This window comes from Ceratotherium simum, chromosome 6, assembly GCF_057802395.1.
Source record: "Ceratotherium simum simum isolate JZ-2026a chromosome 6, ASM5780239v1, whole genome shotgun sequence".
Taxonomy (NCBI): Eukaryota; Metazoa; Chordata; class Mammalia; order Perissodactyla; family Rhinocerotidae; genus Ceratotherium; species Ceratotherium simum.
The window spans coordinates 75,263,966-75,279,427 of NC_141905.1; the positions used below are offsets into that span (position 1 = coordinate 75,263,966).

Below are 15,462 nucleotides of genomic sequence, written 5' to 3' on the forward strand. Positions count from 1 at the left end.
TTCCATTCCCATCAGCACTGCATGAGGGTGCATCTGCTTTCTGAGTTCAAAGCCCATACTCTCTCCCTCAAGGCCGGACCTGCTCCCCTCGCTGGCGGGTGCACCACCTCCTCCCCCAGGCACTGGCCTGTGTCCTACCTTCAGTGCCTGCTCCTTAAAGTATTGCAGGGCGTAGGCAAAGATTTCAAGGGCTTTGACTTTCTTGCCGTTTGCTGCCATCAGGTCTGTATCCACGGTGAGGTCCTGATAGGAGGAGAAGGACGAAACAGTCAGAAGACGAAGGAGAGACATACCCTCTGGCGTTGGGAGCTGCTCCTTGGAGATTTGGTGAACCCCGTGAGCCATATTTGTGTTTCCCGATGTTTCAGGAGCAGAATAGGATGGCTTGTCCCCCGAGATGGGCCTGGCAGCATTGTCCCCTTCTGTGTAGGGGGCCTGGCTGTCCCTTCAGCCCCACCTTCACTTGTCCCTCCTTCCCTCCCTCCCTCTTTCTCGCTCTCTCTCTCCTGGGTCCTCTGGGAGTGAGGTTTTCGGGCAGCGCCAGAGCCCAGGAAGAGAGAAGAGGCAGCAGGCGCCACTCCCCGTGCAGTTTACACACTGTTTCCACACTCGTACACACTTGGTCACCCTTGGGAGTCCCCCTAATGGAGGCCTAAATAATCACGCCAACTCGCTGACGTGCATGATGCTAAACAGACATGAAGCTTTCATTCCTCAATGAGCTGCCAACCAAGTCACCAAAATAGAAGAGCTCCTATTTTAAGGCTTGCGCTGTCTAACCCACTGGGAGCCCAGCATCGCTGCCTCCCCTCCTCCGCCAGAAGCGAAAGCAGCAGCTGAGTGCGGTCCTCGGGTGGAGGATGCTCTGTGAGAGGCTGGATTCACTGAGGTCATTAAAAAATGACGAGAAAAGTCCCCGCGCGGTGAGAATGAGCAGGTGGGATCAAACATCAGAAGGAAGCGCCCAAATCTCCCAGAACCAACAGGCTCGTTACTACCAGGGGAAAAAAATCAGTGGGGCTTCAGACTGATCCAGACAGGGTAATTAGGCTTTGCTTTGGAGCGTGAAGGGGCATCAAGCTGCTAAACCAGCCTCGTGGAGCCTGTCAGTCATCCTGACGCATCCACGCAAGCTCACTCCTCCCAACCAGCCACCTCCTACCCCTGATGCTCAGCAAAGACACCCCAGCTTTTGGGCGATGGCTCCCAGGCTCAGACAGGTGGCCAAGCACCAGGAAGCCAGGGGCTCAGAATTGAAAAGAACTCCAAGTGAAAAAATTCCTGTGCTCCCACTTGCACAAGACTGCTATTCGGCACTGAATCCCACCAGGCGAAATGGGAAGGGTGCGTTTCTAGCAGAAGTCGGTCCGCTTCAGAGAGGGACAACCACAGCGACGAGCACAGAGCCTCGGAAGGCAGGGTGCTGGCTGCTGGGCTTCCATTAACATTTGTTTTGTCATCTGCACACACTTAAAAGCGAATAAAAGCAATAATAATACGAGCCAGCAATTGACTAGAACTTAACTAAGAAGTAGCCCGGTTCTAAGAGTTTGGTGTATTTTCATTCACTTAACCCTTACAACATCCCCATGAAGAAGGCATTATCAGTGTCTCCATTTTCCAGATAAGGTAAAACAAGGCACAGAGAGGTTAAGTGACTTGGATTAAGTATCTCAGAGGTGGCAGAGGCAGGATTTAAACCCAGGCCGTCTGGCCCCAGAGTCCATGATCTTAAATACTATTGCCATCCTGCATCTCTAAGTATCGAGAGTTAAGGAAAATTTAAGGGCTAAAATGCTTAAAGTGAGAAAACTCTATCCTCTGGCCCAACCTTTTCCATGAAGCTTTGGGGCGGGGCCCTAACTGACACAGATGTCTCACAGAACACGGGCATGCTGGAGCAGAACTGCTTTGGGAGCTGGACCTCCACTTATTGGGCCCTTGATTTCCTGAGCTACTCCCTCCCCACATAGAGAGTTAACGGGCCAGTTGTTACTGGTTGTTACTTCCAAACTGGTTAGTTAAGAGCTACTGTCATGAGCCCACCAAATGCCCCCAGCCCCCGAGTCCCTCCTTCAGGATCCCCCCATCTCCCAACAATCCAGCACCTGGAGGGGATCTTCTGGCCCAGCAGGGAGCCCCCAGCCCTCTCATCACTCAGCCTCCAAGGCAAACAAGTTGTTCAACATTCTCAACATCTCCCTGCCCACGTGTACATCAGAGAGTGCAGTGTACTCCACAAAAGTGTTGTGTGCTCCAGGCTGTTTCTAAAATCAGGGTAAATGGACATCCAGTTCTGCTCGGGAGAAACCTGAGGGCCCCCTGGGTTGGAAAGATCCCTGCCCCCAAGGCTGGAGGAAGCTTCGCTCTCTAATGCGGAGGACCTGGGGCCAGAGAGGGGCTAGCCTACCCCCGTGGTATGCAGCTTCATCTTGAACTTCTCCAGGTACAGCCACTGCTTGGCCTCGCTGGGATCCAGGTCGTGGTAAAAGTCCCTGGCGGCATACCCGAAGCTGTGGAATTTCCTCTCGGGGGTCAACAAGATGGTGGTTGGAGTCTTCTGGTTGGACACCCCAGGGTCCCCTCCTTCCCATCGCCTGCCACCAAGGAAAGGCAGAGGTTATGGGACCTTCTTTTGCAATCCCAGTTCAGTCAGCCCTGACTTGAGTACCTACTGTGTGCATGACTGTTACAGATGTGGGTACTCACAGCTGCTGCTACAGGTGCACTCTGGTTCAGTGGGTTGAGTAGCGACTAGAGACAGAACTTCAGTTAAAAAGAAAAAAGAAAGGGGCAGTGCCAGGTTCTTGCTCAGCGTTTACTGCCCTTCCACAGAGTGCCAGGTGCTGGTGACGCAGAGACAAAACAAGCATGTCTCTGCCTTCAGATAACTCACAACCTAGTAGGTAACGGTTTTTTGGTTTTTTAATTTGCAAGCACTCAATAGCAGATGTAAAGCTGATTTGAATCCTCTTTGAAACAAAGTAGGATATAAACACATAAATATCTGCCTTATCAGATGGAAATGAGGGGTCAGAGAAGGCAGAGGTGCCAGCTGGTGGGGCAGAGCTCAGGAGAGACTTGAAGGAGTGACAGACAAGCGGATCTTGAAGGAGGGAAGGACACTGCAGGCTGCTCAGAGGTGGGCAAGCACAGAGCATGTACAGGGAATGCTAAGTGATTGTGCAGGTTAAAGAAAGAGTGTGTAAGTGAGAAGAGTGATTGTATAAACGGGAAGTGTGAGAAACAAGATTGTGAGGGTGGTTGGAACCAGGCTGAGGAAACCCTTGAGAGATTTAATTAGTGAGTAATGGGGAGCCACTAAAGGTTTTAGAGCAGGTGCATGGCAGAATCAGAGCTGCTGTTGACCAGAACAAACTGTACCAAAGAGAGGGAGACAGGAAGCCAGAAGGCTGAGGAGGCGGCTCAGGCCTCCTCTGGGAGCAGAAGTGAGAGAGCTCAAACAAGGGTAGAGAGCCAAAGAAGAAAGAGAGGGGATGGAGCGGGGACGAGCCACCCATAGGGGACACCAAGCCAAATGGCTGTAGTGGTTAGCAGGAGCCAAGGCACCCCAGAGGTTCAAGCTTGGGAGCCTAGAGGGGAGAGTGCCCCTCACAGACAGCAGGAGCCCTGGCGTAGAGGGAGGCTGCAGGGAATGTGGGGAGCTCCATTTGAAAGTGCTAGCACTAAAGTCCCGGGGAGGGGGCAGTGAAGATGCGAGCCTGGAGTTCACAGAAGAGATGCAGGCAGGAGACAGACCTGGTCGCCTCCATATTGGGGTGACAGCCACAGTGACAAGCTGGCATGAGAGCTCTGACAGAAACAGTGAGGAGGGAAGGGACTAGGTCCTGCACATCTGTAGGCTGAAGAGGAGCCAGAAGAGAGGAGAGGTGCGTACAGGCAGATACAATGAGATTACACCCCGGAACTGATGGGAGGGACGATGGAGCAGGGCAGGAGGTGGGCTGAGCTGCAGAGAAGCTTCCTTCCTTCTCTCAGATAGAAAGAAGGAGTAAAGGAAGGAGAGTGGAGAGGGCAGGTGACTTGAGGCTTCGCCCTCCTCTGGGGCCACAGCAGAGAAGCCACGCTGCCAAGAGGCCAGGATGCTCTCTTCTCTACCAGGTCCTGGCCCTGCAGCTGGCTCCTGTCCTGCCTCTTAGCCATGCCACCCCTAAGAGCAGCCGCCGGTGGAGACACAGTACATGAGGGGAAGCACGCCTCTCCCCTGGCCCACTCAGGAGGTGGCTGCACTCCTGGCAGGGCTCACACCTGCTCCCGACACTTCAGTGGGACCATCACAGTCCAGATGGAGAGCCAACTTCCACCTAGACTTGCCGTGCAGATGGGTCTGGAGTCATCCCTGGCCAGTTTCCCAGTCAAGCTCCATCAGGATTCAGGCTTCTACCCAGAGAGCTGAAGTTCCCGTGGTGACCCCATTGAGACACGGGGATGGTCACCATACCACGCAGACATGGGGCGCCCAGGCCAGGGGTGCGCTCCAGACACAACCTTTCACAAATGGACTTTCCATTCCTATTAACATTGACAGGTTCAGCAGGTAAAGAACCTCCTGAGTTTTTTTCCCTTCAAATTTTTATTCCTTCATTCTTATTTAAATACAGAAAGTTAAACTTTCTCATTTATAACTTTGTCGGTCTGTATCATGTTATATTAATATGTTCTGGCTGAAATAAAATTCAGATAGAACCTCACTCCAAAATCTCCATAATCACTAAGATAACATCTCTGGAGCCCTGGACCCTGCTGATGCTTGGAAGGATCCCTCCCAAGCAAGTTCAACGTTATTTCTGCTCTTCTTTTTTTTTTTTTTTTTTCCAATTTTTATTGCATGACCATCCTTTTGAAATAACATTTCATAAACCAATTACGCAGAAGCTGATAAACACTGATTCTAGCTTTTAAGTGTGCTCTTCTCCATCCAGGGATTTCATCTCAGGGGATGGCAGGGTAGCCCCTCACTGCATCTGTCTAGCTCACCGGAGGCAGAATCCTGCTGGTGACTGAACACCAAGGGCTATGCTGTCATCAGGGGTCTCTACTAGAACTGGCTTTTCATTATCTCCTGATGAGACGACCCCACAGATCTCTGGAGCCTCTTGGGGCATCCAGTTTTCCAGAGGAAAGGCAGGGCCTATACCAAGATCGGGGTGGGGATCACTTTTATTATGACTCATGTTTTAAACAGCGCTCTATGAAAGTGCGTAAGATCTGACTCTGGGAGCGATAACTAAATTCCACAGTCACCAGATGAAGGGATTGCAAAGCCAATCACCATGTGTCTTCAGAGCCACCCTTGGATTTGGAAAATCAGGGTGATAAATCCCTAGCTCCCAAAGTTTTGAGGGCCGCAGACCCTGCAGGAAGGCCATGCATGGGGGAGCCAGCGTTGGTGCCAGGAGAGACCAGAGTCCTTGTAGACAGTGGATCCGTGGATGGGGTGGATGTGAGGGTGTGCTCAGCTGCTGTCTGCCTGGGGGTGGGCGGGCAGGGAGTGTCCCCAGCACAAAGTGTGTCCCAGGAAACCAAGGGCAACCTCAGGGTGACCCTTTAGGTTCACTGGCTGAAACTCACCCCACTCTGCTTTATCTCAGGCATGGTGCTTTCTGCTTCTACTGTCATCTCGTGACTTTTCTTCACTTGGAAGAACGAGCACCTTCCCTACTTGCTTTTTACTCTGTGCTCAGCACATGACAGGAGATCTCATTTCATTTGCACACACACTCTGTGAGGCAGGTACTATCATTATCCTCATTTCACAGATGAGGAAACTGATGTTTTGAAGGTTTGGCAATTGCCTCAGGTCACACAGTAAATGGCCGAGCCAGCGCCTAGATCTCCTCCATCACAGACACCCTCTAAGTCAGCGCCTCTTGCCCAGGCTGCCCGCTGGAATCACCCAGGCCAGCTTTCAAACATGCTGTCCAGGCTCTTCCCCAGACTAACTAAGTCAGAATTAAACCAACTCTTTATGGACCAGGAACCTGGAGCCCAGAGATCAGAAGTGGCTTGCCTAAAGTCGCACAGTGAGTTTGGGCTGAGCTGGGCCAGAATCCAGGACCCACCTACTAAGCGCCATTCACCTGCTCATTGAACTAACCCCTTTCCCCTTCCCCAGGGCCCTCCCCAAGGCTCCAAAGGGGGGGTGACTGGCACCACACATGCCCCTCCCCGCCCACAGCGCTCACCTCATCACATGGATGCACTCTGGCTCCTTGGTGAAGCTGTAGGCATAGCCGCTGGAAGTGGTCCCAAAGTCGACGGCCACCACCACAAGAAACGTCTGCTGCTCCGAGACATTCGAGTCGGCATCATTCTGCAGATACACAGAGTGAGGTACGGAGGTGGGGTGGGGGGGCCAAGCCCAGGTGGTTCCACCCTGCCCAGCTGTGCACCCACTGCAGACAGAGGACATCCCACATGCTGGCTCAAGTCTGCCACATGGTGAGCCCTGGGAAGAGGGCAGGCCAGCCTCAGCCCCGACCTGAGTGGCTCAGGGAGAAATGGAGGTGTCCCCTGTGTGGAGGGCCAGGCTGACCGGGTGAGGGCACCTGCCTACAGCTTGCCCACCACTCCCTTTATCAACTGTGCATGAAAGTGGCTAATTACGGAAATTCTACCTAGGCCAGAAGCCTAGGGATTCCGAGTGACACAATCTTCCCCCTGCTGCCCTCCCCAGGTCCCTGTGCAGACCTCTAGACCCTGCCCAGAACACTTTGCCAGCTGTGCCCTATACAGCTCCCAAGTGACCACTCCATCTGTTCGGGCATGTCACGCATGGGAGCAGGGCTTGGCATACTGGGGACCCTGGCTGGTCCTGCCATAACCAGCCACATGACCCTGGTGTGTCCCGTCCCCTGGGGGGCCCAGAGCCTCTCCTCATCAAGTGAGTGGGTCAGGCCATTCCAAGTTTCCAGACCTTTTTTGTTTTTAAGAGGTGTAGACTTTGTTTTTAATATCCATAGAACTTCAAATTATAAACCAATAAACAGTGGGTTTGAAGAGTATTGGTTAGAGCAGGGGGTGGGCCCCACCCATCTGGCCTCTCCTCACACTGCTCCCCCGTCCCCACACACCCCAAGGCGACCCTGAAGCTCATACAGGGGACTCTCAGGGTACGGAGTGTGAAAACCACAGGACCTGGCCGTAGGTGACCAAGCCTCCCAGCTTTCCCAGGACTGAGGGAGTTCCAGGATGCAGGACTTCTGTGTAAAACCCGGACTGTTCTAGGAAAACCAGAACCAGCTGGCGCCCCTACCTAGTGATGGCTCCGAAATTCTTCTCAGTGGGGTGTTCTCTGTGGATCTGAGCAGTTCATGCAAAGCCGCCCTTTCCTCCAGGTACTTTTCTCATGTATGTGCCTTGAATGGCTGCCCCACGACACCCATCTTTTTAGTGTGGGATAAGGAGGGAGCCACAGCCCAGTCTCCAGCCCCCTCACTGCTCAGGACTTCTCTCCCAGGCAAGCTGCTGCAGGAGCAATTACACAGCCACAGGCCTTTGGACACAGCAGTTCACTGCAGTCAACAAAGCCACTGCATTTCACTGATGCAGTTCATGGGTCAGATGTGGCTGCTTCCTTCCAAGAGGATGCCTCGCAGTCTCTGAGCCCTGAATCTTTAAAGGGCTGCTCCCACTCTGCCTGCTCATCTTACCCACTCAGGCAAATGGCTCCAGAAGCACCAGCCACACCACAGAAAGCCTTTTTAGGCCCAGAGTGGGGAAGGGGCTTGGCAGGGCTCACACAGCTAGGACCAGTTAAATTTACTCTCCACCCATGAACGTGAGAGGCTGCCCAGCAGCCTGTCATGTGAGAGCAGACCCAAGGAAGCAAAGGTAATCAGCACACACCCTCCCACACACATATATACACATTACTTACCACAACATGGGAAGGAGACAGAGGTGTTATTCCTGTGTCCCCCAGACTCCGGGCTGGAGATGAATATGCAGATGCGGGGGCCGTTTCTGAAAGGAAAGACAAAGTACACTCCTCAGAAATGGTATAGGCTAGGGCTGGCCTGGAGGCATAGTGGTTAAGTTCTTGTGTTCTGCTTTGGCAGCCGGGAGTTTGCAGGTTCGGATCCCAGAGGCGGGCATACGCACCACTCATCAAGCCATGCTGTGGCAGGCATCCCACATATAAAATAGAGGAAGATGGGCACAGATGTTAGCCCAGGGCCAATCTTCCTCAGCAAAAAAAAAGAGGGGGATTGGCAACAGATGTTAGCTCAGGGCTAATCTTCCTCAGCAAAAAAAAAAAAGAAAAAAGAAAAAGAAATGGTATAGGCTGACTCAGGGAGCAGACAGGAGTGCTGTGTGGCTTTGCTCCTACAGACACTGTTGTCTCTGGAAAGCCAGCCAACGTGGTAGGCAAGGCTGAACCCCAGCCACAAAGGTAGGGTATCTGTTCTGGCACCCTCTGTAAATTTAGTATTTAAAACTTGACCAAATGAGACTTTCATTTTCTCCCAGTGACCACCAGGCCTCTCACTATGTACCACACAACTCCCACTCAGCAGAGATGCTGCCCAGTCCCCAGATGGCCTCAGCTCCTGGCTCATGCCCTCTGTAGAGCCAGTTCTTAACCCAGGCACCATTATGGACTAGAGGAACCTGTAGCCACCTGAGATGAGGTGCAAATTTTTACATGCACTTTCTTGGAAGAGTATCCACAGCCCTCAGGTTCCCAAAGGAGTGTGAGACCCCACCTCAAAGATTAACAACCCCTATAGTAGGAATATAGAACATGAGTGCAACTTCCAGAAAGAACTTCCTTGCTTAGTGGATGCATCACCTCTTCCCTCCCTCTGGCATGAGGCCCTGCCAGAACATGGTGAGCTCATCTCTCTTCATTGACACTGAAGGTTTTTGACATTCAATAAGAAAAACCACAGCAGAAAGACAGGTAGATTAGCATTCCTGGACCCTGCAGACAGGCCCCACAGCAGACACGAGGTCAAAGCGGAGAAGGAGCAACAGCAAAGCAGCGGGAATATCATTCTGTCGACTGCCCTGCTGCTCTTTGCAATTACTCAGACATTTGTTCTGAAACCTTGCAGAGCCCAGCGGCTCTCCCCCAGGAATGAGCCCCCACGGAAAAGTCACACTGTCCCTGGTGGGTGCTGGAAGCTCCACACTGCTCTCTCTGCCCCCTGCCCAGGACTGGCAGGGCCAGTAGACCAGTGGAGCAAGGACTGAGGGCTCCCACTGCGGAGACGATGGCCAGACCCTGGGCACCCACAAATACCAGATGCCGTTCTGGGTGCTCTGCAAATACTGCTCCATTGAGCACACAGCCTAATACCTGGTAGGAAAAAATGGGTAATCTGCTAAAATAATACTTGTGGTCCAGGAAACCCAGAGGGTACGAGGTGTCTGAGAAAGGCCTATCTGCTTCTAGGCGGCACTAGAAGTGGCTCCATTTGCCTCTGCTGCCAAATCACTTCAGTTAATCCCACAAGCTCACTGATTTTTTTTTTCCTGCTTCGTAAGAACTCAAACAGTATTATTCCAGTGGGTGCCAAACAGGCTGAGGGATGAAATGGATCATGAAAGAGTGAATGCGAAGCTTCAAATCTGCTCAGCCACCTCCCCTCTTTGCAGGCTATGGTCTCTCTCCTCCTGATGAGGCTCAATTCCAACTGCTGGGAGAAAATTGCAGGAGCAAGTAAGTACAGAGGCAAAAAATCAACTTGCTGGGCAAAGGGCTTAAACAGACATTTCTCCAAAGAAGGTATACACGTGGTCAATAGGCACGTGAATAGATGCTCAGCATCACTAGTCACTGGAGAAATGCAAGTCAAAACCACTATGAGATACTGCTTCAGACTCACTAGCTGGCTATAATAAAAAAAAAAATGGAAATAACAAATGTTGGCAAGGATGTGGAGAAATTGGAACCCTTTTATATATCTGGTGGGAATGCAAAATGGTATAGCTGCTGTGGAAAACAGATCAGTGGTTTCTCAAGAGTCAAATATAGAATTACCACTTGACCCAGCAATTCCACTCCTAGGTATACCCAAGAGAACTGAAAACAAGGATTCAAACAGATACTTGTATGTGCATATTCATTGCAGCATTATTCACAATCACCAAAAAGTGGAAACAACCCAAGTTCAGAAGATGTTCCAACAAATGAATGGATAAACAAAATGTGGTATATCCATACAATGGACTATTATTCAGCTGTAAAAAGGAATAACATTCTTATACATCTACAGCATGGAAGAACCTAAAAAAAACATTATGCTGAGTGAAATAAGCTGGACACAAAAGGACAAATATTGTATAATTCCATTTATATGAAATATCTAGAATAGGCAAATTCAGAGACAGAAAGTAGATTAGAGGTAACCAGGGGCTGAGGGGAAGGAGGAGTGGGAAATACAGTTTCTGTTCTGGGTGATGAAAAAGTTTTGGAAATAGATAGTGGTGATGGTTGCACAACTTGTGAATGTAATTAATGCCATTGATGTGTACACTTAAAAATGGTTAAATGGCAAATTTTATGTTATACAGACTTTACCACACACAAAAAAATTTTATTAAAAAAAATCAACTTGCTTATCTGAGAAGTAAAGTATTTTCCAATTCCTTTTAGCACCCCTGGCTCAATGCTCTTGAAAAGAGAATGGAGACATAGCCTGGCTCCTGGACCAGCCTGCTAAACTCGACCTTCTTTGCTAATCTCCCACCCCCGTTCATAAAAGCAGGGAGAATTCGGCCTCTCCACTAGGGGGCCTAGCCGGATGGGCCTTTCCACCTGTTGGCGAGACGGCTGCCCTGAAAAAGGCGCCTTGGGCAGCCTGCAGAGAGGTGCCATCCTGCCCTGGGAGCCACCCTCTCTCCACCTGCTACCTGGAACGCCTGCGGCCATGTGTCCACATTTGCACAGAAGGTCTTGGAAGAAACCAAATGTCTAATTGCCCAGAAAATCTGGTGTTGGCAATTAGCAAACAAACTATTATCTGCAGACAAACCATCCACCCCGCTGTCTGCTTGGTTCTAATTATCCCATCACTCAGCCTTTCTCAGAGCGTGTCCCACTGACTTGCAAAATAGCATGTGTTGGGCCACACATCGAGCACATGCCTTGGGCCCCCAGAGGACTCCAGGATGTGTGAGGGCAAGTATCAAGGATTTTTTCGGTTCTCCCTGCACCTCCCACCCCCTTTGCCTTTGGTTCAGTACAAAATAAATCATTTCACTTGCAGGTCACTCAGCCAGGCCTAGAGGCAATTGAACTTCACAGGCTTTCTCCACCAGAAATTAAAATGCAGCTACACTGGGCTACGATTTCAAACCTAGCTGCAGAGACGGCATGGAGGAGTAACATTTTTACAGATACAGGCATATACGCACGCCCACATCTATAGCTCTGTATCTCCCAAATCAAAGAGAATTCACCAGTTAATGTGCATCAGTCCAGCACAGGAATACAGAGAGCCTGTAGTGACAACTTTGCTCTCAAGCTAATATTTATTTATTTATCTATTTAGGATGTCAAAGTGGTGCTCAAAAATTCTTGAGGGGAAGAATATGGAAAAGCCTACTTTATCCCCTGAGGGGTGTGGGAAGTTTCTGGTGGGCTAATAGCCCCAACAAGGTTTGAGAACTTTCATTCAATAGAAAGTGATTAGGAATAAACACACGAGTCAATAGAATATGATCTATTGATCTATGGATATTTGACATATATAAGCTAATAGACAATAGGAGAGAGTTGATATACGGCATGTCTATATGTATAAGGTACAGGCTGTGTGTCCTGGCTACTAATAATACATAGGCCGTTATCCACAGTAAGAAATACTGGCTGTCATTAATTGTAGCCCTGTTTATGCTTCTTTGTAAAGTCAGTACAATAACATCTGCCCCATGACTACTCCCTATGTGATATTTCAGTTCAGTACACACGGGGTGACTTGGGCATATCGAGAACAGAAGAGAAACGCAAAGACAAAAGCTTGACAAGAATAGAGATTTTTAGAGTGCAGGCTTGGAAGAGAGAAAGGAAGCTGATAAAAAGACAATTGAGACCTGTCTGTGGAGGTACTGAGAGAAGACTGGTCAAAGACAGACGAAAGAAAAACACTTTACCCGGAAATGTGGTCAAGGGCAGAACCGAAAGATCTGGAAGTTTTAAGAAATACCAACTCCACTGTCCCAACTGGATTCAAGAGACACTCAAGGCATCTTCCATTTCAAGCACTAAGTTACCCCTGAAATGCAATAACACAGAGGGACCCGATGATTTCACATCACAGAATCAGAAAAACACTGAACGTTTCAAGAATGCAAACTATCAGCCACAGAACTATGGTTAAGCTGAGGAGGAAGAAATGCTGATACTTTGTAGTAAACCAACAGAAAATAATCATCAGGTCTCCCATTTTGGACAATTTAATGTCACTTTTGTATTGTATATTTACTGTGCAATCTTTTTTAGTTTAGTGAATATAAAAATAAGCTGATATGGATGTTTCTAGGTTCACTCAACCTGGGACCCACCCCCCAACACATTCTTCAACCAAGTTACTTTTAAAATAATTTTTGCAGCAAAGAGGAGTATATAAATAAATGAAAATATTTTTGCAGCAAAGTAGAGGATATAAATAAGTAAAACTATGACTCAACCAACAAGCCTCCTGCCACAGGATTTTTTAGAACCCCAAACCAGGTGGTTGAGGAGGATCTAGCTTAATTTGTTAGTTAATAATCATCCCTTGTCTTAGTGGTATAAGAACTAAAATGTAGGCTTCATCAGGGTTCCTGCTGAGCAAATGTGAGACATAAAATTTAGACACATTTTTATTTGCTCCCAGCCCTAATGGCTTTAATCAGAGCAGACATTCTTAAAATAAAAAACAGTCTTGATAAGAGAATGTCAAAGCCAGCCATAATTCATGGACTTGCTTGTGGCTCTTCTCTGCTGGAGACATTAGTCAGCAAATGGCCGTGAGCAGAATCGTAGACTTTCTGAGATACGTAAAATCGATCCTGCTGCATAAATACAACGTTTATAAAGATGAAGACAGAACCATTAGGCTGACTTTATTCTACAAGGCTCCAGGTTCATGCAAAATGACAGGTGGTCTCAACAATGGTGACTCCCCAGCTTTTCCAAATAGGTCTTCTTGCTAGCTTTCAAATTTATGTATCTATCAACTAAACGCTCAATCTCAAAAGGATTTTTAAGGTCTGGTCCTTACAATTTAAAAAAATGCAAGATATATTTTCATTCCTTTTCTCCTGCTGGCTGTGAGATGATGGGTATTTGCTGACAATTGCCTAAAATCAGGCTATTTGGAAAAAGCTCTCCTTTCTCTCTTTCCTTATATGCCCTCCTTGCAGTGTCATCTTTGAAAATTGATTAGCTCAAGGTCATGTGTAGGTTACTGGCAAATATCTTTTAAGAAGGAACATAAAAAATTTTTATTACCCTATAACAGGCTGCACGGCTAGCTGAACTAATGCATTATTACCGTAAGCTGAACTTCCATTTCAGTAAATAATTTATGGGTTTTTTTTTAATCACCATGGTTGATGTCCAGAGTAAATGGAAATTTTATTGGCATGAACAGGGAGACCTTCCTGGCTACAGAGAACACTGAGTGTAAAATACCTGCTCTCCAAATGCTAAATAATAATTATGGAAATGAGCAATTACAGCGGCAGAAACCACAGCACCGGGTACGGCTGAGAGTGGGGGGCTGCGCCAGGCCCATCCTGACACTGGGCAGCATCTTCCAGTTCCCCGCTCTGGATGGTTTAGGAGATAAGATGCCTCAGTGAGAGAGAAATGGAGCAGACTGTGAGTGAGGGCAGTTCACATTCTCTCTCTTAACCACAAGTTCACACGCACATGCGTGTCCAGGTAACTGCTGGGGAAGGTGAGGAAGTGCTTTCTAGACCAACAGTTCTTCCTACTAATTTTCATGAATTACATTCAGCAACCTCGAAGCCCCTGCCCACCTGCATCCAGCACTGGGAGGGGCTTCACGAGATCACCCCATCAACAGTATTAAGGTAGTTCTGTCTACCTGGCTTCTCTTCCATGGGCTCTGCGCTCATCTGGACAGGGCTGTGTCTTACTTCATCTCTGATTCCTCAGCTCCTGACATGTCACAGGTATTCAATAAACGTTGGGTGGATGCATGGATGGAAATATGGAAGGATGGATGAACGGCTGGCTGGCTGGCTGGCTGGATGGATCGATGGCTGGCTGGCTGGCTAGATAGACGGATAGATGGATGGATAAAAGGATGGACACATGGGTGGGTGGGTGGATGGATGGATGGATGTTTCTACGTGTGCCCAAAAGTGAACTCAGTGACTATTCACAGACTTGGAGGGCCACTGAGATCTTTCCCAACTGAGGCATCAACCTCTCTAAGTCAGAATATTAATAATACACATGCTGAGTTACCTCCAATAATGGGGGATCAGCTCTCAAATCACCCAGACCTGCCTCTCTCCTCAAACATCCCCTTTTGTCAGTGCAACCACCGTGGTTCCCACGTGCGAGATTTCCTAGACTCTTCTCTCCCTTCTCATTGCATTCCCAAGCCCTGTCATTCCTGTGAGAGATTCTTAGCATCTCTCCCATTCACCCCCTCCTCTGCAAATTTCACTGCCGTAACCTTGGTCCAGATCCTGCAGACCCTTTCCAGAGCTCCCACACGGCCTCTCCGTCTCCCTGCTCCGGGTCTGCCCCCTCCAAGTCACACTCCCCTGCAGTCAGAGCCATCTGGTCAAACCGAGATCTACTCATATTACTCGACTATCCCAAGGCCTTCAATTCCCATCCCCCTCAGATGATGTCCAGCACACTGCTGGCACCCGGACCCTTTGAAGTCCACCCTGTCTCTCTCTGCAGCCTCATCTCTCTCCATTGCCGCCTATCCCCGATCACATCAAACTTTTTCACAGACCCTGGAACATCTGTGCTTAATCCAGCCTCTAGGCCTTTGCACATACTGTTCCCCTGCCTGGGTGCACCTCACATCAGCAGCAGGCAAAGTTAGCCCCCGCTGTTTGAGGGAGAGCCTCCTATGCTTCCCGGTACAGAGGAGAGAGGAACATGCTCATGGGCACCTGGGGATCTACTGGCAAAACCCAGACGGGGGAAACACTACCGGCCAAGAGCCAGGTTTCTCCAAGAAATAAATTACAAGGAAAATATACAAGAAAGAAGGAGGGGAAACTATAGATCAGAACTTCTCAAACTTCGATGTGCATTAGAATCACATGGAGTGCTAGTTAAAACAGATTCCTGGCCCCACCCCTGAAGTTTCTACTCCAAGAGGTCTGGGAGAATTTGCATTTCTGATGAGTTCCCAGGTTACCCGGACCCAGCCAGAGACAGGCCGCTATCGCCTAAAAGACACAGCAACTCCAGTCATTGCAATGCATGGATATTTATTGGATCATGATTCA

General features: G+C 49.1%; 1 protein-coding gene across 3 annotated transcripts in view; it reads right to left on the minus strand.

Annotated features, from left to right (window-relative positions):
• The window catches only part of HSPA12A (heat shock protein family A (Hsp70) member 12A), a 163,875-nt gene that overhangs the window by 28,721 nt on the left and 119,692 nt on the right, over positions 1-15,462 (minus strand). For all 3 annotated transcript variants that reach the window (XM_087432670.1, XM_087432671.1, XM_004428106.3), the window contains 4 exons: positions 7,901-7,986; positions 6,207-6,334; positions 2,411-2,597; positions 139-243 (listed from right to left, as the gene is read on the minus strand). In XM_087432670.1, the coding sequence (XP_087288796.1) occupies positions 139-243; positions 2,411-2,597; positions 6,207-6,334; positions 7,901-7,986 (506 nt within the window). The remainder of the gene's footprint in view (positions 1-138; positions 244-2,410; positions 2,598-6,206; positions 6,335-7,900; positions 7,987-15,462) is intronic.